The sequence below is a fragment of the Culex quinquefasciatus genome, chromosome 1 (genome assembly GCF_015732765.1).
Source record: "Culex quinquefasciatus strain JHB chromosome 1, VPISU_Cqui_1.0_pri_paternal, whole genome shotgun sequence".
Classification (NCBI taxonomy): Eukaryota; Metazoa; Arthropoda; class Insecta; order Diptera; family Culicidae; genus Culex; species Culex quinquefasciatus.
The window spans coordinates 131573743-131600438 of NC_051861.1; the positions used below are offsets into that span (position 1 = coordinate 131573743).

Genomic DNA, 26696 nt, shown 5'->3' on the forward strand with positions numbered 1-26696 from the left:
TTATAAAAGAATGCCTGCGGGTAGCCGGTCGTTTGGGCTGGATGCAGCGGTTCTATGGCCGGCGGGCTTGGTGGTTTTTTAGCTTCGCCCCTGGCTGGATGAACGCACTGCGTTCCTGGCTTCTTCGGGCAGATATCTTCGGGTTTGAATCGGCAGCCCTAGCATCGCGAGATCTGGTTGTGGGCTCGAATAGCGGATGCAGGTGCCGCCGATTCACCAACGAGGAACAATTCGGCCCGACAAAGCCATCACCACCCCCAGTGCGTCCATCCGACCCACGGAACCGTTGCATCCGGCGGAATTCCTGATCATAATTTTTTTAACCTTTGTAAATTGACAGTAATGGAAAATTAAAATCAACACGGTTGCTGCGATGAATTTGAAAAACGCTTGCGCTCGTATCTTTGGGACCCCTACAAGAAAATCACCAAAACTGATTTTTTCTCAATACGCGCAATACATAGATCAACAAAAACAAAATGCGCAGTATGGGATTTGACAGCGCGCATTTGTCGAAAGTGTGGCGCGTCGTTTCGAGGCTGATAAATATGCCGCGTGTCTTTTTCGGGAATACGCGCAATACTGAGGTTCAGCTGTAGATTCATGGATTCTGCACAAGCGATGCGAAGCAATTTTGAATCACCCCTCGAAAAAACAACCAAAATCTTGGCAGCACTGCCCGTCACCCCTATTTGACAGCTCTTTATTTTGTTTACCACGAAGACAAGTGCAAGAGTCCCGTTTTTCCGTGCAAAGTTTTCCCATTTTCCAGCTGGTTTTCCTCGGCAGTTATGCCGAATCGGTGCTGAGCAGGTTTTCCGACATCCAAACACTCCGCTCCACCGCGAAAATGACCGATTCCGGGGCGCCCCGTTTCATGCCAGCTGGCTACGACAGCGTAAGTGTTTTTGTTTACATTTTTCGTCGTCGTCGTCGGAATGTTCCGCTGATAAGATAAAGAGATTTTTTTTCCACGCCCCCCAAACAGGACAACACCACCGAGGATGAGCTGGTCATGCCGGGTGGGTTGAACGATTCCGGGTCCAGCGGATTGGGTGGTGGAGGAGGATGCCTGGAGGACGAACGGATCAAGATCGTGCCGCATCTGGGGTGGAGGGCTGGTCTGCTCGAGCAGGACTTTGAGATTGAGCTGGTCCCCGAGACGATTGCAACGTGGTTCGAGGGGTTCAAGGACAGCTTCAAGACGTACAAAAAGGGGCCGATCATTTCCCAGCGGCTGCAAATGTTCTACATGAACACGCAGAATCCGTTCGAGTGGGCACTCAAGCTGTTTGCCAACTGTCCGGATCACAGCTCGCCCAAGAGCAACTCACTGGCGTACACGGGTGAGTGGCCTTTTTTATGAGAAAAATGTAAAATTTTGAAAATTCTCAAAATGAAACAACAATTCCCCATTAAAAAACTTATGTCGACTCAGGATGTCGGTCGGACATTCGGTTGACAGCAAACAATCCCTATTGAAAATAAGTCAGACTGTAAATCGATACAGCTTTTTTTTGTCGGGCCAGAAGCGTCTATCGATAAAACCGTTGCGATTTCTAGCTGAATCAGGCTTGTGTTGAATTCTGGAGAGCCTTTTACAGAATTTATCGATCTTGAAGAAAATTATTTTCTCTAGAATTCCGGAAGATGTTTTTAAGAGATAAACAAAAACGGTTGCCTCTACGGACGGGTTCGTTGCAGTTTACAAAATGGGCGCATCCCGCTTAAAATTATTTTTTCCACAATTTTTATTCAAAGAGTTTATTTTTGCATATTCAAATTGAAAACTTGTGATAGTAAAACACTTGAGAAAACATCTTAGTAGACTCGAAATCAAAAACAAAGACCAATGCATTTTTTTAAAGATTTCAAGTCAAATTCAAGCATTTTCTTGAACTGAACAAGAAACAATTATTTTGACTAAAAATATAGGAGATGTTAGTTTAAAATACGCCAAAAATTGATGTATAAAAACATTTTTTTAAACATGGACATAGAAACAGTTAAAGTTTTTTGAGATTTAATTGAATTGAACATTGTTTGACAATGTTTATTTATTTATGTCTGATAGGGATGGCAATTTTATTTTTTCCCTCTTTTATACATTTTTGACTGCTGAAATAGGATTGAGGAAATCGCATTAAACAGAGATTTATTAAATTTCATATGAAAAATATGTTGTATTCTTATTCTCAAAATAATATAAAAATAAGCGAAATTTATAGCGTTTTCTCAATTTCATTCATATTTCAAATTTTCTGCCGAATAATCCCCAGTGATCGAAGAGCTCAACAGCTTCAAGAAGCGCTACACGCCGGCCACGGACCAGCTCGTGGACGACAACCTGCGCATGGTAGCGTTCAACTTCATGACCAAGCAAACGCACTGTTTGCTGTTCCGGCTGGCGGTCGACACGTACGAGCTGCTGCGCTGCCGGGAAATGTTCGTGCCGAAAGTGCGCGCGATGTTAGCCCGCAAGCAGTACAAGGAGGCGGGCCAGATCGCCGTCGATCTGGAACTGTTTGACCACTTTGACGAGCATGACTTTGTGATGCCACTGTTTCTGCAGGACAAGATTTCGATCGCCGAGGACTTCCTGAACAGGGCGGTTCGGCTGCAACGGCCGGTGGTTCAGCTGCTGGATTCGTTCTTCTCGAAGAAGGAGTCGGTGGAGTCGCTGTGCTCCAGATATATTACGTAGGGGTTTTTTTCGGTTTGTTGCAGAAAGATTTCTTGACTTTGAACATTAAAATTGCAGCGAGCACAACGTGACCGACGTTTACTACAGCAAACTGCACCAGAAGCCGCTGAGCAAGCTGGTTCAGCGACTGGCCAAAAGCTACAACATCCCGAAGGAGTTCACACCCAACGTGAACAAAATGAAGAACTTTGGCGCGCTGCAGTTCCTCTGCCACAAGCGCTACTACGAGAAGGGACTGAGTGAGTGACTGCTCTACACTCGAGTTTCGTTTTGTAATTTAATTTTCAAAATTCCAGACAAAGACTCGTGGGACGAAATGGTGCGGGACACCGTTTCCGAGGCGGATCGCGACCTCCAGCTCGAGCTGGTTTGCCTCTGCTCGGGCTTTGGCGATCAGGCCGAGGCGGCCAAGTGGGCGGAACACTTCCGGCTCAAGCGGAAGGAGCTGCCGCTGCTGGTGCAGGACTATTTCGCGGAAAAGTGAGTACTTCTTTTGATGAAAGACAAATATTTTTGAAGGCTTTCAAAGCTTGTTAAGAAAATTTTCGGAATTGAGTCGATTTTTTACTGGGTCGTCGATTCAACAGCTGTCAAATTCCTGCCAACCCTATAAAAAATGAGTCTGTCGTATGTCGACTAAAACATCCTTCAAACGATTTTCAGTGAAGGAACGGTTCCGCGGTCGCGCCCGTCCCAGCTGGACGAAAAGTGGGACGACCCGGTGGCCACCGAAACGAAGCTGACGCTTCCGCTGGACGAATCTCGTGTTCATTTGGTCGACTCGCGCGAGAAATTCTTCGCCATGACGTCCGACCTGTCCCAGCAGTCGCTGGTGGCGTTCGATTCCGAGTGGAAACCCACCTTCGGCGGGGCCAACGAAGTTGCCGTGATTCAGTTGGCCACCCGCGACGACGTCTACCTGGTGGACGTGCTGGTCAGTCAGCTGCAGGGCTCGGACTGGAGCGAACTGGCCAGTGTGTTCAACCGGGACGACGTGTTGAAGCTGGCCTTTGCTCCGTCGACCGATTTCAACATGTTCCAGAAGGCACTACCCGCGTTCAACGTGTCGTACGGGCCGCAGTCGGGCAGTATGATTCTGGACCTGCAGGTGCTGTGGCGCAAGGTCGACGCCATCAAGAGCTTCCAGTTTCCTTTTAAAGGTAGGGGAATGGGAGAGAATTTTCGGATTGATCTTAAAATTTTGTTTTCTTCAGAGGAAATCACCAACCAAAACCTGTCGAACCTGGCCAAGCTGTGCCTGGGCAAAAAGTTGGACAAGTCCAACCAGTTTTCGAACTGGGCACAGCGGCCACTTCGCCGGGAGCAGATTCAGTACGCCGCACTGGATGCGTACGTTTTGCTCCAAATTTACGACGTTATCGCAAAACAGCTGAAAGCGGCCCGGATCGACCTGAACGAAGTGCTCAACGGTCTGCTCTGCCCGGAGGGAAAATCCGGTGAAGGTGGCAGCAAGAAGCGCTCGTCCGGTGGAAGTGGATCTTCACGCCGAGGCAATCGTGGTGACAAGTACAACAAACGGCCCGAAGGAGGAAGCTCCTCGAGGGATTCCCAGCAACACAATCGGAACCGAATGCGCAGCTCCTTCGAGCGGCCTCCGGGCCCAAACCTGAACTCTGTACTGTAAGTTGACCCCAGCGGTCCAATCTGACGACGAATCGACGACAACACCGCTACTGAACTACAATCATACCCATACGTACAAACAAAAAACTAACCGAACAACACAAATGAATTGTAACCTGAACTTTCTAACCTATTAAAAACTCACTGTGTTCATTTCATCCGGAAACGCTTCTCACTATTTCTCAGATCAGCCCACAACAAGCCGGACCAGGACCGGAAGTAGTGACTTGACGCTGATACTTTGCGCTAATAGAATCGTTGTTTTATAGGGTGTCGGACGTTCGGTTTGTTTGCGACAAGATGCTCGAAGGGCTGGCAAAAATGCTGCGGCGCTTTGGCATCGACGCGGTGACCATTCCAGCCGGGGAGCAGGCGGACCGGTGCGTTTTTATAGCCCACAACGAGAAGCGATACGTGCTGACGCGGGGGAACAATTATCAGAAGGTGGGTTTTCTAATTAAATAAACACCCGGATAACTGCAAGCGATCGTTGAATTCAAAATTAAAAGCATCAGAAATTTATAATCTTCAAAATTCAGAAATCTTGATAAAAATCGTTAATATTCAAAATCTGAACAACTACAAAATTTTAAAATTCTAATATTGTAAAATCCTTTACTTCTAAAACAATAAAATTCTGAGATTTTGAAATTCGCTGATTACTTAAATTCTAAAATTCAAAATGCTACAATTCTGAAATTTTAAAATTCTTAAAAATGTTAGATTCTAACATTTCACAAAAAATATATATATTCCAAAATTCTTTTATTTTTTATTTTGAAAGTCTTTAAATTCAAAAAAAATAAATTCAAAATTTCCAAAATTTAAAGTGTTTTTTTTTTTCTAAAGGAATTGCAATTTATGTTCTTTTAATGATTTTCAGGAAAAAAATAGGAATTATGTCGATGTTTACTTGGTTGTCGGTAGACTGTCAAATTCTCTACCAAACCCCATTAAAAAAGATTCTTCGAGAAACAAACCGGACACAATTATTGGTGAACTTTTTTGAATTTTTGCATTGAGTCGATTTTTTACTGGGTCGTTGGTTCAACATTGACAGCTGTTCCTATCAACCCTATAAACAATCATTCTGTCGAATGTCGACTCATTTTCCCCCTCACAATTTTCAGTGAAAAAATGAAGCTGAAATTCAAAACTTGTTTTTTTATTCAAAAGTATGAACTTAAATCCCATATCTAAATATCACGACCGCTTGAAATAATCAGGGTAATTTTTTTTTTAAATCTACCTTCAAACCACAGTTTGCGGATAACTTACCCTCCGGCCACTGCTACAAGGTCAGCAACGACCAGGTGGACGATCAACTGCTAGAAGTCCTAGCATACTACAAGATCGTGATCCGCCAGGAAAACATCTTCAGCCGGTGTCAGCTGTGCAATTGTGGCCGGTTTCTGCAGGCTACCCCCGACCAAGTGTATTACATGAAGCATCGGACGCAAATGCCGGCCACGCTACGCGAAGAACACCGGAAGCCGACGGAACGAGACGGCAAGCTGCAGCTGGATCGCAGTTGGGTGCTGGAAAGGCTCGAAGAGCGTCATTTGAAGGTGGGGAAAACGGACTCTGGCGTTCGGATTGACGTCGCGTACGTCAACGACTCCGTGCTGGCCAATGTGGACGTGTTGTACGTTTGTAGCGGTTGTGGGAAATGCTACTGGGATGGGTCTCATTTGGATAATATTTTGGCGGGGAAGCTGGAAGATTTGTTGACGTTGAAGTATGATTAAATTTTGGTGGGAACTAAGGAGAAGCATGCCGGGGATTACAGGCAACGGAATTGATCGAGCTATTGTAAGCGAACGCGAGAGCTAGATACGTTATGTTATGCAAGGGAAAGTGGAATAAATTATACGATTTTGACAACATGAGTTCGGTGTTGATGATTGCTTCGAAATTCCAATGAAAATAAATAAACGACTTTCGGCCGATTTGACTGAAATCAAAAATTTACAAAACAAAAATCATAAAAAAATCTGAACGAAAAAAACTATCAAAAAAGTTCAAGATGGTATGTCAGAGACATAACCGAAAGACATAGGACCAAACAATTTGAATGTGTTTTTGGATTGCTAGTGATATCTGGAATAAGATTATTTTATTTTGTTTCATAGATTTGTCGGCAAAATTGTCATAAATGTTCTCCCAAGGTGAACCTTCCATGAGGGCACCGGCCACTCCAGGTTGTGGCCACTACGGTCGAAATGTCAATTTTCATGTTCAGTATCAAAAACCATGAATTTTGATATCCATATTGCCACAACTCGTATGGTTCTGTTAAAGACCCTCCAGGCCCCGGGGAAACCTGCTTTGAGATCACCGGTCACTCAGGGTTGTGGCCACTAATGTCGGAATGTCAATTTTCGTGTACCGTATCAAAAACCATGAATTTTGATACCAATATTGCCACAACTCGTATGGTTCTGTAAAAAGTCCTCCGGGCCCCGAGGGAACCTTCTTTGAGGGCACCGACCACTCCAGGTAATGACCACTACTGTCGAAATGGCCATTATGTTCAGTATAAAAAACCATGAATTTTGATACCCATATTGCCACAACTCGTATGTTTCTGTAAATGTCCCCCCAGGCCCCGAGGGAACCTTCTTCGAGGGCACCGGCCACTCCAGCTTTTTTTTCACCATTGGCCATTTTTCATGAGAACCGCCGCATCATAGCGACTTCCACGCCGTCCGCTTCGCTCGGCACAGCCGGAGAACGGCAAAAAAGGGGCGCGGTCTCGAATGCATACGCTCGCTCTGATTGGTCATCTGTCCGATTTGTACTAAAAAATTACTCATTTTGATTGCATGTTTTAAGTGCTTTAAATATGTTTAGTCAGACTATCTAGGTAGTTAAACAATAGCTGAAGTCTTCCTCTTTCGATTGGTGGTCCAACCATCTGGATTGATTCACAGGGAAAAAAGATATAAGCGTTCATAATGTCCCCTTTTTTAACGCTTAAAAGTGACGCTTTGGATCGAATTTCTGAACTGGCCCCCCAATATAGTAAGTAGAGACATAGTCCTATGTCAAAACTCCATTGAGCTTGCTTGAGGACGACGCACAAAATTTAAAAAATGCCACAAATGCCGTTTTGGCCTAAATTTAAAAGTGGGCAAAATATTCCCTACAATTGGAGGTTAATTGAGGGCAAAGATCTAATTCATAAGAAAGACCAAGAATTGAGGACGGAATTCAAGCAAATAAAAAAAATTGGGACGATTAAAAAATTGAAAAAAATGTCGATTTGGCTGGGGTTTAGAAATTGACAAGAAAAATTACAACAGTCGTACTGCAAGACTTGCTTGAGGACGATGCCCGAAATTCAAAACAATTCCAAAAATGCCAATTTGGCTGAAATTCAAAAGTTGACAAGAATTACCAGCTATTTAGGGTAAAAACACAATTGTAAATGTAGGACCTCCTACATTTGAAATCACTGAATAGCAAAAGCTACAATATTTTATGATTAACTGATAGTTGCTAGTATTTAAAATTGGAGTGAAAAGTCACCGATTGTGATTGGACACTCAATATTATTATTAGCTGAATGAATGTACATGGAATGAAAATTTGAATAAATATAAATTTTGAAAAATGGAAAAATATAAGAACACACTGAGCTTTTCCCATTTGGCTCCGATTCGGCTGGAACTCAAAAACCGATCAACACATATTTTTGCTTTTGATTGGGTCCTAACATTAGCCTATTTATTAGTATTAAATATAAATCCTAGATTTAGAATGACTGTTAGTTTTTTCTCGTAGCGACTAACTGATTTAATTTTTCAATCTTGTTCTTGATTATTTCCATTTTGATCATGTCTATGTCGACTATCGACATTTCACATTTTTAAATTGTGTCAATTTCACATGGGGTTGAACCGCTTGAACGAACCCACGTTTTCGGCGACCAACTCGACACCTAACCTCGCAAGCAAACAAAAAAAAAAACGGAAAAGTTGTTTTCAAACAAAAGCAAAACTTTCACTGTCAAACTCGTCGCGTCGTCGTCGTCGTCGTCGCGTAGCCTGCTTTGATTTACGCAGATTTTCTCCGGGTTTTTCGTGCGTTCCGTCACGTTGAAGTTTGTTTCGCAAATGGAAGAGCAAATCGACCGGATGGACGGGATCGCCGAGGACCACGTCGCCGTCGACGGTGGCCAGCGGAAGATTAGCCTCGAGCCGGAGCGCATCGACGACGGGGATTTCGTGCGGATTTGTTCGGCGGGGGGTGGGTTCGATGGGGAGTTGGGGGTGGTTTTGGAACCACTGCTTGAGCGATTCCGGGGGGATGATTTGGTGGAGCGGGGCGAGGTACTGCGGGAGGTGATTGAGGAGGTGCTGGCCCGGGTGGATGATTTTGGGACGCTGGAGCGGTACATCTGGCTGTTGCAGTTTTCGTGCGGGCTTTGTTTGCTCCGGGATCTGCCGGTTGGGTTGAGCTTCGAGATCAACAAAGTCATCCGGTCGGTTGCGAACCTGGACACGGAGGAGTACCAGTTTGACCCGTTGATGGTGGGTGGATTGTGGAATCCCGAATCGAGACAGAATCTTAACAATTTCTCTTCCCCGTTACAGATTCACACCATTGCCAAGAGCCTCTTCGAGGACATCCCCCTCAAGGGGATGAACCTGGTCCACGTCATAAAAAAGTTGGCCGTCCTCAACCAGAAGCTCTTCAGCTACGTCTCAATCGCGATGATCTTCGCCGGCGTCCGGCACTACACCCGGCCCGACCAGCCCACCCGGATGTACCGTCTGTACGGCCTGTCGGAAGTGCTCGACCTCCTGGAATCGCTCAAAAGCGACCACCTGCAGCAAAAGTCGCTCGACATCCAGCGAATCTTCCTGGTCCTCAAGCTGCTCTCCTGCTACCAGAACGTGGCCATCCTGCGCTACAGCCAGGACACGCGGCCACACATCGAGGAGCAGCACCGCTGTTTCGGCGAGTTTTTCATCTTCCGGGAGGAGCACAAGCGGAGCTACCTGCGCCATCTGGCGCTCGCCCTCGAAGTGGTCAAACGGATGAGTGGCCGGGCGGACCACTTTGACCGGCTGGCGGACAACGAAGATTTTATGCTGGTCGTTGAGTTGCTCGAGCTGGACATGATTCCACTGGTGAAGGATGACCTCGGCGAGGAGGAATAGAGGAAAGTGTGTGTGTGTTCCAATAGTTTTGTGCATTTTTTGCTTGTTTTGGCTTCCCGTTTTTGTTTCCACTCTCGTGAAAGGAAGAAAATATGTGATATTAGTAGTGGCGTGCCATGCGGCTTAGCAACGTGGCTTAAGTAGTGTGTAAATGATAAGCTAGTGTCGAAGAAAGCGAGGAAAATTATATATATTTCTCAAAATGTTCCAATTGTAGAGAGCAAAAAAAAAGTTTGAATGGCCTTTTCAATAAGTGTGTGATAATCTCACGGCATTACGAAGGAAAATCCATAGAAATCGAGACAAATCTTCCTACGAGGGACCGAATTCTAAAGGTAATTTATTTTTTATTTTTTTTAAATTCTTCAAATTCTTAAAATTAACAAAAATTAAATCTTGCAAAAATAAAAATTTTAATTTCTTCAAATTCTTAAAATTCTTAAAAATCTAAAATTCATAAATTTCTAAAAAATCTTAAATTTTGTTCAATTTTTAAAATTCTTAAAATTCTTAAAATTCCTAAAATTCTTAAAATTCTTAAAATTCTTAAAATTCTTAAAATTCTTAAAATTCTTAAAATTCTTAAAATTCTTAAAATTCTTAAAATTCTTAAAATTCTTAAAATTCTTAAAATTCTTAAAATTCTTGAAATTCTTAAAATTCTTAAAACTCTTAAAATTCTTAAAATTCTTAAAATTCTTAAAATTCTTAAAATTCTTAAAATTCTTAAAATTCTTAAAATTCTTAAAATTCTTAAAATTCTTAAAATTCTTAAAATTCTTAAAATTCTTAAAATTCTTAAAATTCTTAAAATTCTTAAAATTCTTAAAATTCTTGAAATTCTTAAAATTCTTAAAACTCTTAAAATTCTTAAAATTCTTAAAATTCTTAAAATTCTTAAAATTCTTAAAATTCTTAAAATTCTTAAAATTCTTAAAATTCTTAAAATTCTTAAAATTCTTAAAATTCTTAAAATTCTTAAAATTCTTAAAATTCTTCAAATTCTTCAAATTCTTCAAATTCTTCAAATTCTTCAAATTCTTAAAATTCTTAACATTCTTAAAATTCTTAAAATTCTTAAAATTCTTAAAATTCTTAAAATTCTTAAAATTCTTAAAATTCTTAAAATTCTTAAAATTCTTAAAATTCTTAAAATTCTTAAAATTCTTAAAATTCTTAAAAATTTTAAATTTTTTAAAATTCTTAAAATTTTTAAAATTCTTAGAATTCTTAAAATTCTTAAAATTTTTAAAATTCTTAAAATTCTTAAAATTCTTAAAATTCTTAAAATTTTTCAAATTCTTAAATTTTTTAAAATTCTTAAAATTCTTAAAACTCTTAAAATTCTTAAAATTCTTAAAATTCTTAAAATTCTTAAAATTCTTAAAATTCTTAAAATTCTTAAAATTCTTAAAATTATTAAAATTCTTAAAATTCTTAAAATTCTTAAAATTCTTAAAATTCTTAAAATTCTTAAAATTCTTAAAATTCTTAAAATTCTTAAAATTCTTAAAATTCTTAAAATTCTTAAAATTCTTAAAATTCTTAAAATTCTTAAAATTCTTAAAATTCTTAAAATTCTTAAAATTCTTAAAATTCTTAAAATTATTAAAATTCTTAAAATTCTTAAAATTCTTCAAATTCTTAAAATTCTTAAAATTCTTAAAATTCTTAAAATTCTTAAAATTCTTAAAAAAAATTCTTAAAATTCTTAAAATTCTTAAAATTCTTAAAATTCTTAAAATTCTTAAAATTCTTAAAATTCTTAAAATTCTTAAAATTTTAAAATTCTTAAAATTCTTGAAATTCTTAAAATTCTTAAAACTCTTAAAATTCTTAAAATTCTTTAAATTTTAAAATTCTTAAAATTCTTAAAATTCTTAAAATTCTTAAAATTCTTAAAATTCTTAAAATTCTTAAAATTCTTAAAATTCTTAAAATTCTTAAAATTCTTAAAATTCTAAAAATTCTAAAAATTCTTAAAAGTCTTAAAATTCTTAAAATTCTTAAAATTCTTAAAATTCTTAAAATTCTTAAAATTCTTAAAATTCTTAAAATTCTTAAAATTTTTAAAATTCTTAAAATTCTGAAAATTCTGAAAATTTTTAAAATTCTGAAAATTCTGAAAATTTTTGAAATTCTTAAAATTCTTAAAATTATTAAAATTATTAAAATTATTGAAACTCTTAAATTCTTTTAAAAATAAAAATTCTTGTTTAATTTTTTTTAGAATTTGATGAGTTTGAATTTTTTTTAAATATCAGAATTTTATAAATTTGAAGAATTTCAAGAATTGTAAGAATTTTAAGAATTTAATAAATTTTAAGGATTTTAAGAATTTTAGGAATTTTGAGAATATCAAGAATTTTAAAAACTTTAAGATTTTGATAAATTTTAAGAATTTGAGGAATTTTAAGAATTTTAAAAAAATATTTTTTTAAGAATAGTAAAATTTTTGAGCATTTTAAGAATTTTAAGAATTTTAGAATTTAGGAATTTAGGAATTTTAGAATTTTAAGAATTTTAAGAATTTAGAATTTTAGAATTTTAGAATTTTAGAATTTTAGAATTTTAGAATTTTAGAATTTCAGAATTTTAGAATTTTAGAATTTTAGAATTTTAGAATTTTAGAATTTTAGAATTTTAGAATTTTAGAATTTTAGAATTTTAGAATTTTAGAAGAATTTTAGAATTTTAGAATTTTAATTTTAGAATTTTAGAATTTTAGAATTTTAGAATTTTAGAATTTTAGAATTTTAGAATTTTAATTTTAAATTTTAGAATTTTAGAATTTTAAATTTTAGAATTTTAGAATTTTAGAATTTTAGAATTTTAGAATTTTAGAATTTTAGAATTTTAGAATTTTAGAATTTTAGAACTTTAGAATTTTAGAATTTTAGAATTTTAGAATTTTAGAATTTTAGAATTTTAGAATTTTAGAATTTTAGAATTTTAGAATTTTAGAATTTTAGAATTTTAGAATTTTAGAATTTTAGAATTTTAGAATTTTAGAATTTTAGAATTTTAGAATTTTAGAACTTTAGAATTTTAGAACTTTAGAATTTTAGAATTTTAGAATTTTAGAATTTTAGAATTTTAAAATTTTAAAACTTAGAATTTTAGAATTTTAAAATTTTAGAATTTTAGGATTTTCTAAATTTTTGAATTTTTAATTTTTTTGAATTTTAGAATTTTAAGAATGTTAAGAATTTTAAGATTTGTAAGAATTTTAAGTATTTTTAGAATGTTATGATGTTAAGAATTTAAAAAAAATTTAATTTGAATGAAGTACCAAATGGTTTAAAAAAATGAGAAATCTCTTTTTGGCTTTGGCATAACTTCTAAAGCACTTCACCAAATTTGCTTTTAAAAGATCAAAAAACCTTAATAAAACTCGTTCGGAATTCGGATAATCGAACTATGAATAACTGAAATTATGGATAATCTAACCATCGATATCTGAAATGTTGGATAATGGATAGAAAATGAAACACCGGATGATCAAACTATGGATAACTGAAAAAACTGAATGATCAAACTATGGATAACTGACATTTCGGATAATCGAACTATGGATAACAGAAACTAAAGATAATCAAACTATAGATAACTGAAACTTCGTGTTATCGATTAATGCTTTGGATAATCGAATTAAAGAAAACGGAAAATTTTTATAGTCCCGAAGTTTGACTAATCAATACAAGGGTAATTTGAACTTTAGATAATCAAAGTTTGGATAATCGAACTTCGGATAATCGTACTTAAATAGTAGATCATATTAAATAAGATAAGATAGATAAATGAAAAAAGAAGGGAAGAAGAGCTACGTATAAAAATGTGACAGATAAATATTTTTAAAAATAACAAGTATCTGTTAAAGGAAAAAAAAAACATTACCTTATACGGAATAAAAAACACATTTATTCGAAACATTTATATTAACTTTTTTTTTTACAATTGTTTCTGCGCCTCCAACATTCATACACTAGCAAAATTTTCTCATATTTTATCCTCTATTAATCAATTCTTCCTTAAATATGGCATTCAGAGGCTATGCATGTGGTGAGCATTTCTATTGTTCTCTACTGCACCATCATTTTTTTTGTTTCTTTCTTTCATTCGCTCTGTTTATGCGTGACCTGCTATTATAAAACGTGTTCCTAACATTAATTTACAAGTACATAAATTAACTAATAGCAGTGTTGTTTTGTTGTTGTGTTTTCGTTTCGTGATTTGAGCAATAAAAATACAGGTTTTTTTTTTTGTTTACTTTTTAAGAATCTGGCCACGATTCGCCGTTCGGCGGCGTTTGTTTACGAGTTTTGTTTGTTTGATGTGTAATTGTGTGTTTTAAAGCTTATACTTAACATTGTTTTGAACTAAGATTTTCCTCTGGGTAGTCACTGGCCTCGCCGGAGAAAATTGAAAACGGTTTTTTTTTCGAGCAGGCAGGGTAAAATGTTGGTAAGAATCCGTCGTGTGTGACTAGCAAGAGATTCGACACCTTCCGCGTACTGTTTTTTGTTTTCTCAACCTAAAACCTAACGGAAATCATTGTCAAAACAACAATTCGATGGGAAGTTGTTTTTTTTTTAAGATTGTAAAGAGAAAAAAGAAAATGGGCTTTGTTTTTTTGGTATTGCACAATCCTAGCTTAGTGTGTGTGAGGGGTGAGCACTCTCTCCCTCCCTTCGCGTGAGTTTGAGAGAGTGTGCGTTACCATGGATACGTGTTATTGTTCTCTCGGTGGAAAAAGGAGGGTGACAGTTGGGTTCGGATTGGGTTGAAAAGGAGTTCAGTTCAGTTCAGTTTAGAAATGGCCGGAACCGTGTCCGATGTCGTAGTGGTAACCGCCGTCACCGCCGCCGCCGTGACCGCCGCCGATGCTTCCGGACGCGACCGCACTCGAGCTGACCCCGTGGAAGTTGACGTTGGTGTCCTGCAGGGGGAGCTGCTGGATCTGGGGCGGGAGGTACTCGGGCGTCGGTGGGTTCACCACCTGGATGACGTCGTGATGTTGGTGGTGCTGGGGTGGTCCGTATTCCTGGGCGGGGAAGGGAGCGGGTGCGGGAGCTGGGGCGTGGAACACCGGAGCCTGCTGCTGGGGTGGTCCGTACACCTGGTGGGGTTGGGGTTGGTGATGGTGTTGAGGTGGTGGTGGTGGTGGTGGGTAGGTCGGAATGACCTGGGGAGCTTGATAGACTGGTCGGGGTGGAGCGGGTTGGAACACTGGCGCTTGCTGGAAGACCGGAGCAGGTGGGTTGTAGGCCTGGGCTGGAGGTCCGTACGATGGAGAAGGCGCCGGGGCGTGGTGGATTGGCGGAGGTGGGTTGTAGGCAGGAGGTCCGTAAGCTGTAGGAGAGAAGATAGATAAAAGTTAGTCACATTACCCAAAAAAAATCTCACTCTGCATTAAGAGTGCAAAAGTGACAGCTTTGAATTGTCAAAAACGACAGTTTGGAGTCTGTCAAAAGTGACAGCTGGGAAACTTACATGGCGATGGTGGAGGAGCTGGTCGTGAAGGAGGTCCATAGACTAATTCGATGAGAGAAATTTGAAAAATTGTTGATTAATTCATTTGTAGGTATGTAACAGCTGTTTATTGAAATTACCTGGAGCCGGAGCTGGGGCAGGTGGGCCATAAACTGGACGTGGTGGAGGTCCGTAGGCTGGTGGAAAACAAAATTTGCTTAGTTTTTTTTTTGTAAAAATAACAAAAAAGATTTTTTATTGGAGTCAAAGTTATCTTCCAACTGAATCTGAAGAAAAATGCAAAAGCCAACTAAAATCGCCTACTGCGATTGCTATCGAACGTAAAAACATCTTCATCTATAGTCAGAGGCTACTTTGTTTTATGACGTTTATCATCCATCGAAGCTTCTTTGTTGTTGAAACATTTATTGCGCACGCTACTTGTTTTGAATTTTAAATTCTTTGCGTTAAACGGGTGGTTTGCAATTTTTTTTTTTGCCGAATTTGATTGGAGTTTGATTCATGATTACGCTTGACAAAAGATATAGTTTTTTTTAGCTTAAAAAATATATTTTTCAAAATTTCATTGATTGGTTGGTTTTATGACGATGTTCAGAATCGATCATTCATAGTTCTTGATGAAACTCTCATGTAGGATACTTTAAATTATCCTCAATTATTATTGCCGAAAAATAAATCATTTCAGATAATCGAATCCTCGGATAATTGAATTTACGGATAATCGAATTTTCGATTCGAAAAGTTTATTTGTTTTGTTTTGGATTGTTGAGTTCAGATATAAATACAAAAATATCCTAACACGATTTCAAAACTTCAAATCCAAGATGGCGGCCAAAATGGTGGTGGGGTAGCTGAACTGAAGTTAATATTGAGAAAAAATAAAAATTATTTTATGTTTGTGATAACATTATCCGAAATTCCTTAAAACAAATCTTAAGATAATCGAAATTCGGATAATCGAAACTTTGGATGATCGAAGCTTCGGATAATCGAGTCTAAAAATGTATTATCAAAATCTTTTTTTTTAAATCACTGAATGCTACAATTTTATAACGCCGGTAACTTGGGATAATCGTAAGGATAATTGAAACTAGAGATAATCCTTACAAGGCACACTGAAATGATCTAATGATAATTTCAAGAATTGACAATTAAAAATTTTAATCTTTGGATAATCCTCCTAAGGATAACTTATGATAATCAAAATTCGTATTATTGAACTAAGCATACAGTCCAGACTCGATTATCCGAAAGCCTTGGCGAAATTCCACTTCGGATAGTCGAAACATCGGATATTTTTTTGTTTTTCGTTGTCTTATTTTTGATTGTTGAACTTTAGTTTGACCCTTAAACTACTCTAAAGGGATTTAGAATTTTTAAATCCAAGATGGTGGCCAAAATTTCGATGATGAAATATTTAAATTTTACAGGCATTTTAAATTTTACAGAACTCGAATTTGATGTTTAAAAGCAAGAAAATAGAAAAACGATTTTTTTTTTATTTGTTCGTTATTCGATTATCCGAAGTCCCATACAAACCTTCGGATAATCGAACTTCGGATAATCGAAACATTAGATAATCGAGTCTGGACTGTAATTGAAACAGAACTATGGATAACAAAAAAAAATGGATCGTCAAACTTCACAAAATCAAACTAAGGATAATTGAAACATTTGATAATTGAACTACAGATAATCTAGCCTAGGATAATTGAAACATAAGATAATACAAATTCTTATTACCAAAATACGGATATTTGAAACTTCTGATAGCCGTAACTTCGGATAATCGAGTCTGGTCTATATGACAAAAAAAGATGAATGCTTAAATTTATCAATTTCAATAACATTGGATAATCGCATGCATAATTTGAACTACAGATAACTGTTTTAAGGATACCTGAAATGCTCTAATGATAATTTTAACTTTAGATAATCAAAATTTTGATAATCGAACTGTCAAAAATTACGTTAAGTAATGATAACATAAACTTTGAATAATCGAACTAAGGATAACCAAAGCTTTGGATCGTCAAACTTCGGATAATCAAACTAAGGATAAAATTGAAACTTTTGGCAGATGATCTTCGGATGATCAAGCCAAGGATAATTGAAACTTAAGGTAGTAAAAAATATTATCTTCGAAATAATGACAATTAAAATTTCAGATAGTCGAACTAAGAGTAACAAACACTTTTGATTGTCAAACTTTGGATAAAAAGGATAATTAAAATTTCGGATAATAATAAACAAATCAAAATTCGATTACTTGTACTAAAGACAATTGAAACTTTGGATGATCGAATTAAGGATCATTGATATTTTTTTATAATCAAATTTTTAAAAATCGATCTAAAGATAGCTTAAACTTGAGATAATCCAAATTTGGATAAACGAACTAAGAATAATATTGAAACTTAGGAAGATCGATCTGTTTTATTTTTATTATTTTCAAACTTTGGATAACGATTTTTGATTGATTGAATTTTGATAACCGAACTAGAGATAATTGAAAAATTGGATAATCGAACAAAGGATAATTGAATCTAGGGATAATAACCGCCAAAAAGTTTCAAAATTTAGATAATTAAAATTCGGATAATCGAATTAAAAATAATTGCAACTTCGGTCAATCGATTGAAGGGGCGATTCATAAACCACGTAAACACGATTTTAGATGTTTGATCTTTGGATGATGGAATTTTTTTCATTCGAACTCAGGATAATTGGAACTTTTAAACATCGGATAATCAAATTAAGGATGGTTGATATTTTTGATAATCGAACTTCATATAAACGATCTAAGGATAATTTGAACTTTTTTAGGTAATCAAATTCGGATGGTTGAACTTAAAATAAATGAACCTTTGAACAACCGAACAAAGGATAATTTAAACTCTGGATAATCGAACTAAGAACTACAGTCCAGACTTGGTTATCCGAAAGCCTCGGAAAAAATCACTTCAAATAATTGAATCATGATTTTTTTTGTTGTTGTCTTATTTTTGATTGTCGAGCTTAAGAATGACTACTAAACTACGCTAAATTTATTCAGATTTTTCGATTCCAAGATGGCGGCCAATATGGCGATGAAGAACTATTGAAAAAAGTATTAACTATTCAATTACAGGCAATCACTTTTGTTCAGTTTTGACTAAAATGAGGTCGTAGAACTCTTATTTGATGGTAAAAACAAGAAAATTGAAAAAATTGATATTTTTTTGGTTCGTGATTGGATTATCCGATGTCAAATACAAACCGTCGGATAATCGAACTTTGGATTATCGAGTGTGGACTGTATTGAACCTTTGATAATAAAACTTTGGATATTCGATTAAAGGATGATTTAAACTTAGGATAAATGAAGATTTGGGTGATAGGACGAAGAATTGTTGAAACGTGGGGATCGCAGCAACCGTGCGCGAAGTCGGAAGCGAAAATTTTTAGCTGTCGTTTTTTCACCCATTTTTGTTTTTTTGTGAAAAAAGTATTTCAATATTATGAAGATCAACGCAAAATTTCTGATGATGACCAGTGGAAGTTTTGGAAGCGAAGCTTTCGCGATTATCTGGACCAGCTCAATTCCTCAAGTGTCGTCGTCGGATGAAATGGCAGTTTTAGCCAGATGAGGTCTGCGGTCCGGGCCCCCCTAGCTGCAGCAGTTGTTGGAGTGGAGATATTCGGAGTTAAGGAACACTTCCACTTCATTCGATCGGCCTGTTTTTTTCATCAAGAATTTGGGATCTGACGATCGGGACCCCACCCACCTGGCTGTGTCTTTTGAAGATTTGCTGTTCCTTGGTGAGAGCTTTCCATCATTATTTGCTATTTGACTATATTCCCCTTTATTATAATATAATATTATAAATTCAATAACCCTCCTACCCCTTTCTCACTTTCCCATTCCCCAATCCCAATTTCCCCAACCCCAATTTTCCCATTTCCACTTCCCCCCTAAAAATATAAATAATTGCCAATTTACACTAACATACCACACCAAACTTATTCGGAGCGTTTGGTACGGTATGTCCACGCATCCTTCCTCCCCTGTTGATTCTGTGAAATGTGGTCCGTTCACAGAATCTGTCTCTGCGGTTAATGCAGCGCAGTAGGCCTGGCCGCTTTAATTTTTGCAATACATTTTCGGGGTAACTTGGGGCGTAATCTAACCACAAGTTCTTCCAGGATGCTTTCTTCGGACTGGCTGCGTTTGTGTTCGATTAGATTAGATTAGATAGGACGAAGAATTGTTGAAACCTTGATAATAAAGGTTCAGATAATCGATTTAGGTATGATTTAAACATAGGATAAAGGAAGCTTTGGATAATCGAACTAAGAATTCTTAAAATTTTGATAATCAAACTTCGGATAATCGATTTAAGGATAATTTAGACTAAGGATAAACAAATATTTGGATATTTGATCTCTGGAAAATCGAATAAGGTATTACTGACTCCTTGGATAATCGAGTCAGAGTGCATCGTTATCGGATTAGACGAGTTAAAGGTGTGTTAATAAAACGGTGACCTACCTGGGCTCGGGCGGGATTTAGGCCGCGGTCTTGACGAGCGCTGAACCTTCTTCACGGTCAGTGTGTACACTTCTACGCGTGAGTTTGTGTTACGGTCGATTAGAATGGTTAGAGAATGGAGGACAGTGTTGGATTAGTGATTAATACATGGTTTGTTATCAAAATGCACAGAAAAGAGACAAACATTTGTAGCGCTCCGCGCGCGCGTCTACTACGATTGTTTCTTTTCCTTTGTTTTGGTGGTGCGACGGGGTCAGTTACCTGGCATCTTTTCGGGTGGAGATTTTCTATGGACTGTAAATTAATAGGGGGGGTTATCGTTAGTTAGGCTGATGAGGTTAGGACAAATGTTTGTCGCATGCACATTACAAATGTTTTTTTTTTTCTTCGAGTGGGACACTAACCTGGAGGTGGTGCGTGTGCCGGTGGTCCGTAAACTGGGCGTGGCGGAGGAGGACCGTACTGGGGCCTTGGCGGCGGGCCATAGTTTGGTCGTGGCGGAGGTGGTCCGTAAACCGGGCGTGGTGGCGGTCCCCTTCCACCGCCACCACCACCACCACCTCCAAACAAACCTCCCAGCAGACCCTCAAGATCAAAGAGCTCGCCAAGTCCGCCGAGGCCGCCGCCTCCTCCGCCCTTGCCCTTGCCGCCGAACAGCGAATCGAGTGTGGCCTGGGAGCACGCCACGAGGGCGAGGAGAACTACAAATGTCTGCAAAGAGAGAGAGAGTGCAATGACGCGTCGTGTTAACAATCGATAACCAACCAGGAAGTCACTCAGAAAAAATACAATTACACTGGGGAGCAGATCAATTTTGGATCGGGGTCAACCTTCGGACCAACCAATTGGTCTCTCGAGTTTACATAACCTCCAACCGAATCGAATCGAACTTATTTTTCAATTATTCTCGCCGCAATCGCAATCGTGCGCCAACCTTGATCATAAGTAGAGAAATGGAAGCATGCTGCTGCGATAAATGCCCCCGCGCATGGCCAACTGAGATGATGATGATGATGGTGTGGATGCGTAACGTGCAAAGTGGCAATTTTCGGTTATGTAGATTGGTGGGTCAGCGCAGCAGCGGCAGTAGGCGCTGACATGATGATCTGCATTGGTTTTGCTCGTTTTTTTGTTTTTGCTTTGTTCGTTCGGTGACATTTGCGCCGGGTCGAAAATTTGCATGCTGCGTCGAGAGATATGTTTTTGGGGTTATTTTTTTATGTAATCGTAGTTGGCGTGATGAAGAGCCAACTGATGCTAATCAGTTGGTAAAATATGGGTTTTCGATCGAGATACGCCCTTTTAAGTGGTGCTATCGGGACGTTGAGTAATCAGGTGATATTTTGAAATTTGTCAAAGGTTAAATTGGTTTGTTTGATATGAGATTTTCACTTATTTAGACTTGATTATCCGAAGTCCAAGCAAAAAATAAAACACTTCAGATAGTTGAATCACAAAAAATACTATTTTCGATATCTTTTTTTCGGTCACTGAGCAAAATATAAACCAACAAATCTCTAAAAAAGATAAGGAAATATGAAATGGCGGAATATTGAAATTATTCGATTATTTTAGTATCGCTGAACTCGGCGTTGAGCTTAAAAAACGAACGTTTTATTTTCGTGGTTCGACTATCCAAAGTTTGTAAGCAGTCCCTTCGGATAATCAAACTTTGGATAAACAAATTTTGGATAATCGATACTTATTTTTTTATTCACTGATAATTGTCTTATATCGGTGGTTTCAGGATTCTCTCTCATTTCCCTCAAAATTGTTCATTTTCACTATAGTCTAGACTCGATTATCCTCAGAAAAAAATCACTTCGGATAATTGAATCTTCGGATAATCGAGTCGGATTGTATTGCAGTTGTATGCAGTCAGGATTCGAATATTCGAATTGGTCTTGTTTTTATTTTGAAATTAGATATTTTTTTATGAATACAGTCCAGACTCAATTATCCGAAGGCCTCGGAAAAATTACACTTCGGATAATCGATACTTCGGATAGTCGAATCAAAAGAATAATAATTTTGTTTTTTGTTATCTTATTTTTGATTTGTCGAGCTTAAATATGACCCCTAAACTACGCAAGTGATTTAGAATTTTTGGATCTCAGATGGCGGGGACCGAAATAATGAAAAAAAAAAATGCTTTTTTTATTTAATAGGCAATCAACTATTCAAATTTAACTGAAATGGGGTCGCAGAACTCGAATTTGATGTTAAAAACAAGAAAAAGAAAAAAAACGAAAGAACTCGAATTTGATGTTAAAAACAAGAAAAAGAAAAAAAACGAAAGTTTTTTTTTTTTGTTAGTGATTTGATTATCCGTACAAATCTTCGGATAATCGAAATTTCGGATCATCGAGTCTGGACTGTATCTTTAATATCCGTTTTTATCACTTCACTTGAATTTTGGAAGATTGAAAGTTTGGTTGGAAGAATTTAATCTCTAGTTTGTCATTTATCATTTATCAAAAAAAAAAAAAAAAAAAGAAAAGCCAATGTAAAATGCAAATTTCCATAATTTTATTTTTAAAAAAGGTATTTTTTTGAATGAAAATGTTCTTTTTTCCAGAGATGAAAAATTTTCTTTTTAGATGTAATGTTTCCTCAATTTATGTGGAACACATTTACAAATTTTTAAAGGTAAAATTAAACATTTTTGTGACACAATTTGTCAACATTCCCCTATATTTAATATTAAAGTCAAGACTGGATTATCCAAAGACAAAGGTTAGTCGAAACTTCGGACAATCAGACTTAAAAATAGGTTTTTTCCACATTTTTTGCCTTTTTGTAATGTTACATGAAATAAAAAAAATTAAAATTTTCCACATGATTCGATGTAAAATTCCATATAACTTGCATTTAAACTTACATTATTTAGCATGTTAAATTTTGGGACATGACTTGTCGTGTATTTTTTTTTTGCGTAGGATTTATTTTTAACTTGGGAAATATTTTCAAGTAAGTCCAAAAATGCCCCCCCCCCCCCTTGACCGACCTTGACCAGGGCCGAGGGACAAAAACTGTTTTAAATATTTGCATCGGCCTTATATAACCCAAAAATAAAAATTTCCATAAGGCCGATGCAAATATTTAAAAAAGTTTTTGTCCCTCGGCCCTGGCCGAGGTCAAGGGGGGGGCAAAAAAATAAAAAAATATAAAAATTTAAATAACAAGCCATAGTCTTCACATTTAAATGAAAAAAGTGTTTTAAAAGGCATTTTACACTAGTTCAGTTGTTTTGCAATCATTAGTTTTCAAAAAATCTAAGATCTGACAAAAACAAAAATTGTATCGAAAAAAAAGATTTTGCATCGAAAATTTTCAAAAAATCTTAAGATTTTTTAATAAACACAAACATGCTAAAAATGATTTTAAACGCAGAAGAATGTATTTTAATTTGATTTCAGCTGGCTGCACTTGAATTTTCATTGAAATTTTGAAGTTTATTGTAAAAATATTTTTTTTGCCCCCTGATTTTTCGGGCCAATTTTGAAGGGGGGGGGGGGGGGGGGACAAAAACTTTTAAAAATATTTGTACCAGCCTAACTAGTCTATAATTATCGTATGGTCATAAGAATAATTTTCCAACTATCAACTTAAAAAATTAATAAAACTAAATCATGCCTGTAAGGATTAAAGCTTTCTTAAATTGTGTTGTCAAAATGTTAAATGATTTTTTGGCAGTTAGAATGTTTGAACTCCGTTTTATCAAAATATTACATTCAATTAAAATGGCAAAATTGTACTTTTTTTTAAAATACATTTTATTCTTTTTTCAAAGAAGTTTCAATATGATTTTCCTATTTTTTTAGAAATATTTGCAATTTAAATGCATATTTTGTTTGTCTTCCAAAAAAATATAAAGAAATGTGTCTTCTTGCTTTTTTGATGTTAAAATGTTATAAAACACCTTCAAAAAAATATATTCTAAGAATTATATTTGAATATCATTCAATGTATAAAAATGTATAAAAAATCCTAAAAATTCAAAAATCCTGTTTTAAAAATTTTTCGGGTCACTTTCTGTTTGAGGTTCACTATGTTTTGACATTTTCCTTATGGTTTTGCTGGGATTATTATTTTTTTTTAGCTTTTTTCTCTAAAAAAAACTTGTTAAACCCACAATATCAATTTTTGAACGCATTTTTTCCATTCTGCCTCCAGCACGCCACTCTGCCCAATTAGTCCTCTTCGTTTTCCTTCTCTTCATTTCCGCATAACACGTGCAGAAGTCTCTTTCTCCAAGGAAACCAAATTGCACGCGCCGTTCACTTCGTTTTTCCGTTTTTCAAATCTCCAATCTCAGTAGTCCATTTGGCGCGCACCACATGTTTGGTCCACCATTTTTTTTTCTAACGTTCGCTTCCTCAATCAATTCCTTGGGTTGCTGCGATCGCTCCAATGTTTGCACGTGCCACCACCAATTACGACTCCTTGTTTAGTGGCGATAATGTTCCTTGGTTTGTTAATTGTGTGCACTTAACTTCCATTTTTATCGTGTTTTTTAACTGTCCAATTGTCCATTTATCACTTTTATTTTTATTGTTTCTGGTAATTTGTTCCCCTCACTCCAACAGCCGTGCCACAAAAAATGTTGTATTTTTTCCTCTTCACTCGATTCAAAAATTGATCTGCTCCCCAAAACACACAAATAATCTCCAAATATGACCGCTCGGGACCATTTCAGCCAGGACACAAACCTTCATTGCCGCGTGTGTGCTGTGCGCGTCTCACGAAACTACTGGCGTCACACTGATAGTCGGTCGCACGCTGTCAACGGATTTTATACCGCGGACACACACGCCGCGGCCCGAACCACCCCGAGATGGTCGAGATGCCCGAGAGCCGGACCGACGAAAAATTGTATAACAAGGAGGTAGTGGGTTCGTCGGTTGTGGGGAGTCGTTCGTATTGTTGTTGGCTGTCAAAAGGTAGTAAGAAGTAGTAGTAGGCCATGCGCATCTTCAAAGCCGGTGCGTTGTCAACGGCAACGATGACAAACAATCTCACCCTCTGCTCAGCGTGCTCATCAGCAGCACGGTGAGAGCATTTTTGAGAGCGAGCTCTGGGGTTTGGGTGTTGTAGCATCATCATCATGAAGAACAGTTTAGTATCGTCATCGTTTGGGTGGGATCGCAGCAAGCTGTGTGAGTTGGTTGTGGGGGAACAAGCCTGCCGGGATGAGCGTTCCATGAAGCTTTTCCGTTGCGGTACCGTTCACTAAAGTTACTTTGAGTACCTGTGGTTTCGTTTATGTTTTTTAAACAGGGCTTTTCTGAAAGTTCAAGGTGCAAACATTCTTGGGTGCATACAAAAAATTTAATAAAAACAAACAAATTTACTGTTTTTTTAAATTCAAGGGAAAATACGCAAAAATGCTCTAAAATTACTTTTAGTTATCCTATCACCTAAACATTTTAAAATATTTAAGAAATATTGAAACAATATTCCTATTCTAGCTTACTTTTTGTTCGGAAGTTCAAGTGTTGAAAAATTGTACTTCTAACGTGCTAGAAAAATCGAGTTCTCTCTAAATTCAATTTTTCTCTGTTTTTTGTTGATCTGTTCATGTTTAAAAATGAAAATTACAAATTTATTTTTTTTGCTCAGGTGTTTATCATGGGAGCAATTCTCCACGGAAATGGATTTTATCAAATTTGGCTCAAAATTTGCAAGGGCCTTTTCTACGACAAAAGTAGCCACACACCACGTGGACCCTTTTTTGGAAATCTAATCCCCCAATTTTTGTCGACTGGAATGCCGATTTTAAAATAAACACAATAATTAAATTTCTCAAAAATCTTTTTGTTTTCTAGGGGACAGACACCCGCAACAAAAAAAAATATGTTATTTTAAGTTGAAAAAATGTGCTTTTTCTGAAAAAAATAATAATTCTTAGCTAAACAAAAAAAACTTTTCAACTATTTTCAAGTGCCATTGTGCCAAATATATGTTAAAAATAGGAATAGGAATTTTTCGAAAAATGATAAAAACGCATATTTTCGTCTTTGGATTTGCAAAATCAGATTAGTTGCTGAGATACAACCTTGCAAAGAATAAAATACAATAAAAGAAGGTTTTTCAAAGTGTCATCCAATCAGACTTTATTTTTAAAAAGAAGATGGCTCGGCTCCGAATGTTTTTTTTTCTAATTTTTAAAACTACCTTATGTCACCTAACAGATTTGTCGAGATCAGGGAAGACGAAAAACTTTGAAAAATATTGCCAACGGCCTTATGTGACAAATTTTCTACGAAATTGGCTAATTTTATGAATTTTTATTTCTTTTGATTTTGCTGTATGCGGCAAAAGAGGGCAAAGTCATCCTAAAATCTGTTTTTTTAGAAGTGATTTTTAGATTAATCAATGTCTTTAGGAAAGTTAAAAAAAGAGGAGAAATAAAAAAAATGTTGTGATAAAATAAACTAAATTTCAAATATAGCCTGATTTTCCAAATTTCGAATGAAAATAATCAATGAACATATGAAAAAAAAAAAATCTGGATTTTGTCTCGCTTTTTGCGAAATTTTGATTTAAAAAAATATTCCCAAGTCTTTATTTGCTTTAAAATGCATATATAAGCGGTATACAATATATTTTGAATAGTAGTTTTTTCAATGAAAAAGTAAATTTTAGTATTTTTTTTGCCCCTCATTTTTTGGGGAAATTTTGAAGGGGTCCATGAAATATAATTTGCATTGGCCATATTTTTAACCTTATGACCCAATTTTTCTTCTGTTTTTTAGGACTAATGAAATCATTTTTTGATCCACAGATAAGAATGCTCATTTTTTTTTTTAAATTAACCATAAATAACACATTTTTGAAAATACAATGTTTTTTTTTAAACACGTATCGCAATGCAGTGCTTAAAAATGAAAAATGCAACTTAGAAAATGTTTGCCAATTAGCCTTAACCAGTGCTGTTAAACGTTAATTAACGTTAATGAGTTCGTTAGTCGTTAAAATTAACGTGAACGCGAACGGAGCCTACGTTGATCTTAACGTGAACGTGAACGGAGCACGTTAATTAACGCGTTAATCCTTCTGAGGCCCCGACTTCGAGGGCCTGTATCTCCCAAACGGTAACCTCTAGCGGGTTACTTCCTGTTGCATTTTACGGGCATTAACTGTGACTATGTGT

The 26696-nt window shown here is 36.5% G+C and overlaps 3 protein-coding genes across 4 annotated transcripts; 2 read left to right on the forward strand and 1 right to left on the reverse strand.

Annotated features, from left to right (window-relative positions):
• The first annotated feature begins 691 nt into the window (after positions 1-691).
• LOC6044316 (exonuclease mut-7 homolog) lies at positions 692-6237 on the forward strand. Its single transcript, XM_001861813.2, has 9 exons — positions 692-898; positions 989-1346; positions 2280-2700; positions 2762-2943; positions 3001-3184; positions 3368-3864; positions 3919-4345; positions 4618-4792; positions 5611-6237. The coding sequence occupies exons 1-9, from the start codon at positions 851-853 to the stop codon at positions 6094-6096; spliced, it is 2778 nt and encodes a 925-aa protein (XP_001861848.2). The 5' UTR covers positions 692-850; the 3' UTR covers positions 6097-6237.
• A 2110-nt stretch (positions 6238-8347) lies between these two features.
• LOC6044315 lies at positions 8348-9747 on the forward strand. The gene is made up of 2 exons (XM_001861812.2): positions 8348-8883; positions 8947-9747. Exons 1-2 carry the CDS (start codon positions 8467-8469, stop codon positions 9514-9516), a joined length of 987 nt encoding a protein of 328 aa, XP_001861847.2. The 5' UTR covers positions 8348-8466; the 3' UTR covers positions 9517-9747.
• Positions 9748-13594: 3847 nt separating this feature from the next.
• LOC119765299 (leucine-rich repeat extensin-like protein 3) lies at positions 13595-24301 on the reverse strand. 2 transcript variants are annotated; one of them, XM_038248886.1, is made up of 7 exons: positions 24253-24301; positions 19945-20251; positions 19802-19834; positions 19541-19612; positions 15129-15185; positions 15010-15051; positions 13595-14868 (listed from the first exon to the last, which is right to left on the reverse strand). In XM_038248886.1, exons 1-7 carry the CDS (start codon positions 24256-24258, stop codon positions 14327-14329), a joined length of 1059 nt encoding a protein of 352 aa, XP_038104814.1. In that variant the 5' UTR covers positions 24259-24301; the 3' UTR covers positions 13595-14326. The 2 variants fall into 2 exon arrangements, with proteins under 2 accessions (XP_038104814.1, XP_038104815.1); XM_038248887.1 differs by lacking the exons at positions 19541-19612; positions 19802-19834.
• Between the last annotated feature and the right edge of the window lie 2395 nt (positions 24302-26696).

Coding starts and splice junctions, on each gene's coding strand:
- LOC6044315 (XM_001861812.2), top strand. CDS start 8,467: ATGGAAGAGCAAATCGACCGGATGGACGGGATCGCCGAGGACCACGTC. Junction 8,884..8,946: donor ACCAGTTTGACCCGTTGATG/GTGGGTGGATTG, acceptor TCCCCGTTACAG/ATTCACACCATTGCCAAGAG.
- LOC6044316 (XM_001861813.2), top strand. CDS start 851: ATGACCGATTCCGGGGCGCCCCGTTTCATGCCAGCTGGCTACGACAGC. Junction 3,185..3,367: donor CAGGACTATTTCGCGGAAAA/GTGAGTACTTCT, acceptor AACGATTTTCAG/TGAAGGAACGGTTCCGCGGT. Junction 4,346..4,617: donor CCAAACCTGAACTCTGTACT/GTAAGTTGACCC, acceptor GTTGTTTTATAG/GGTGTCGGACGTTCGGTTTG.
- LOC119765299 (XM_038248886.1), bottom strand. Junction 19,835..19,944: donor GGCACACGCACCACCTCCAG/GTTAGTGTCCCA, acceptor ATTAATTTACAG/TCCATAGAAAATCTCCACCC. Junction 14,869..15,009: donor AGCTCCTCCACCATCGCCAT/GTAAGTTTCCCA, acceptor TCTCTCCTACAG/CTTACGGACCTCCTGCCTAC.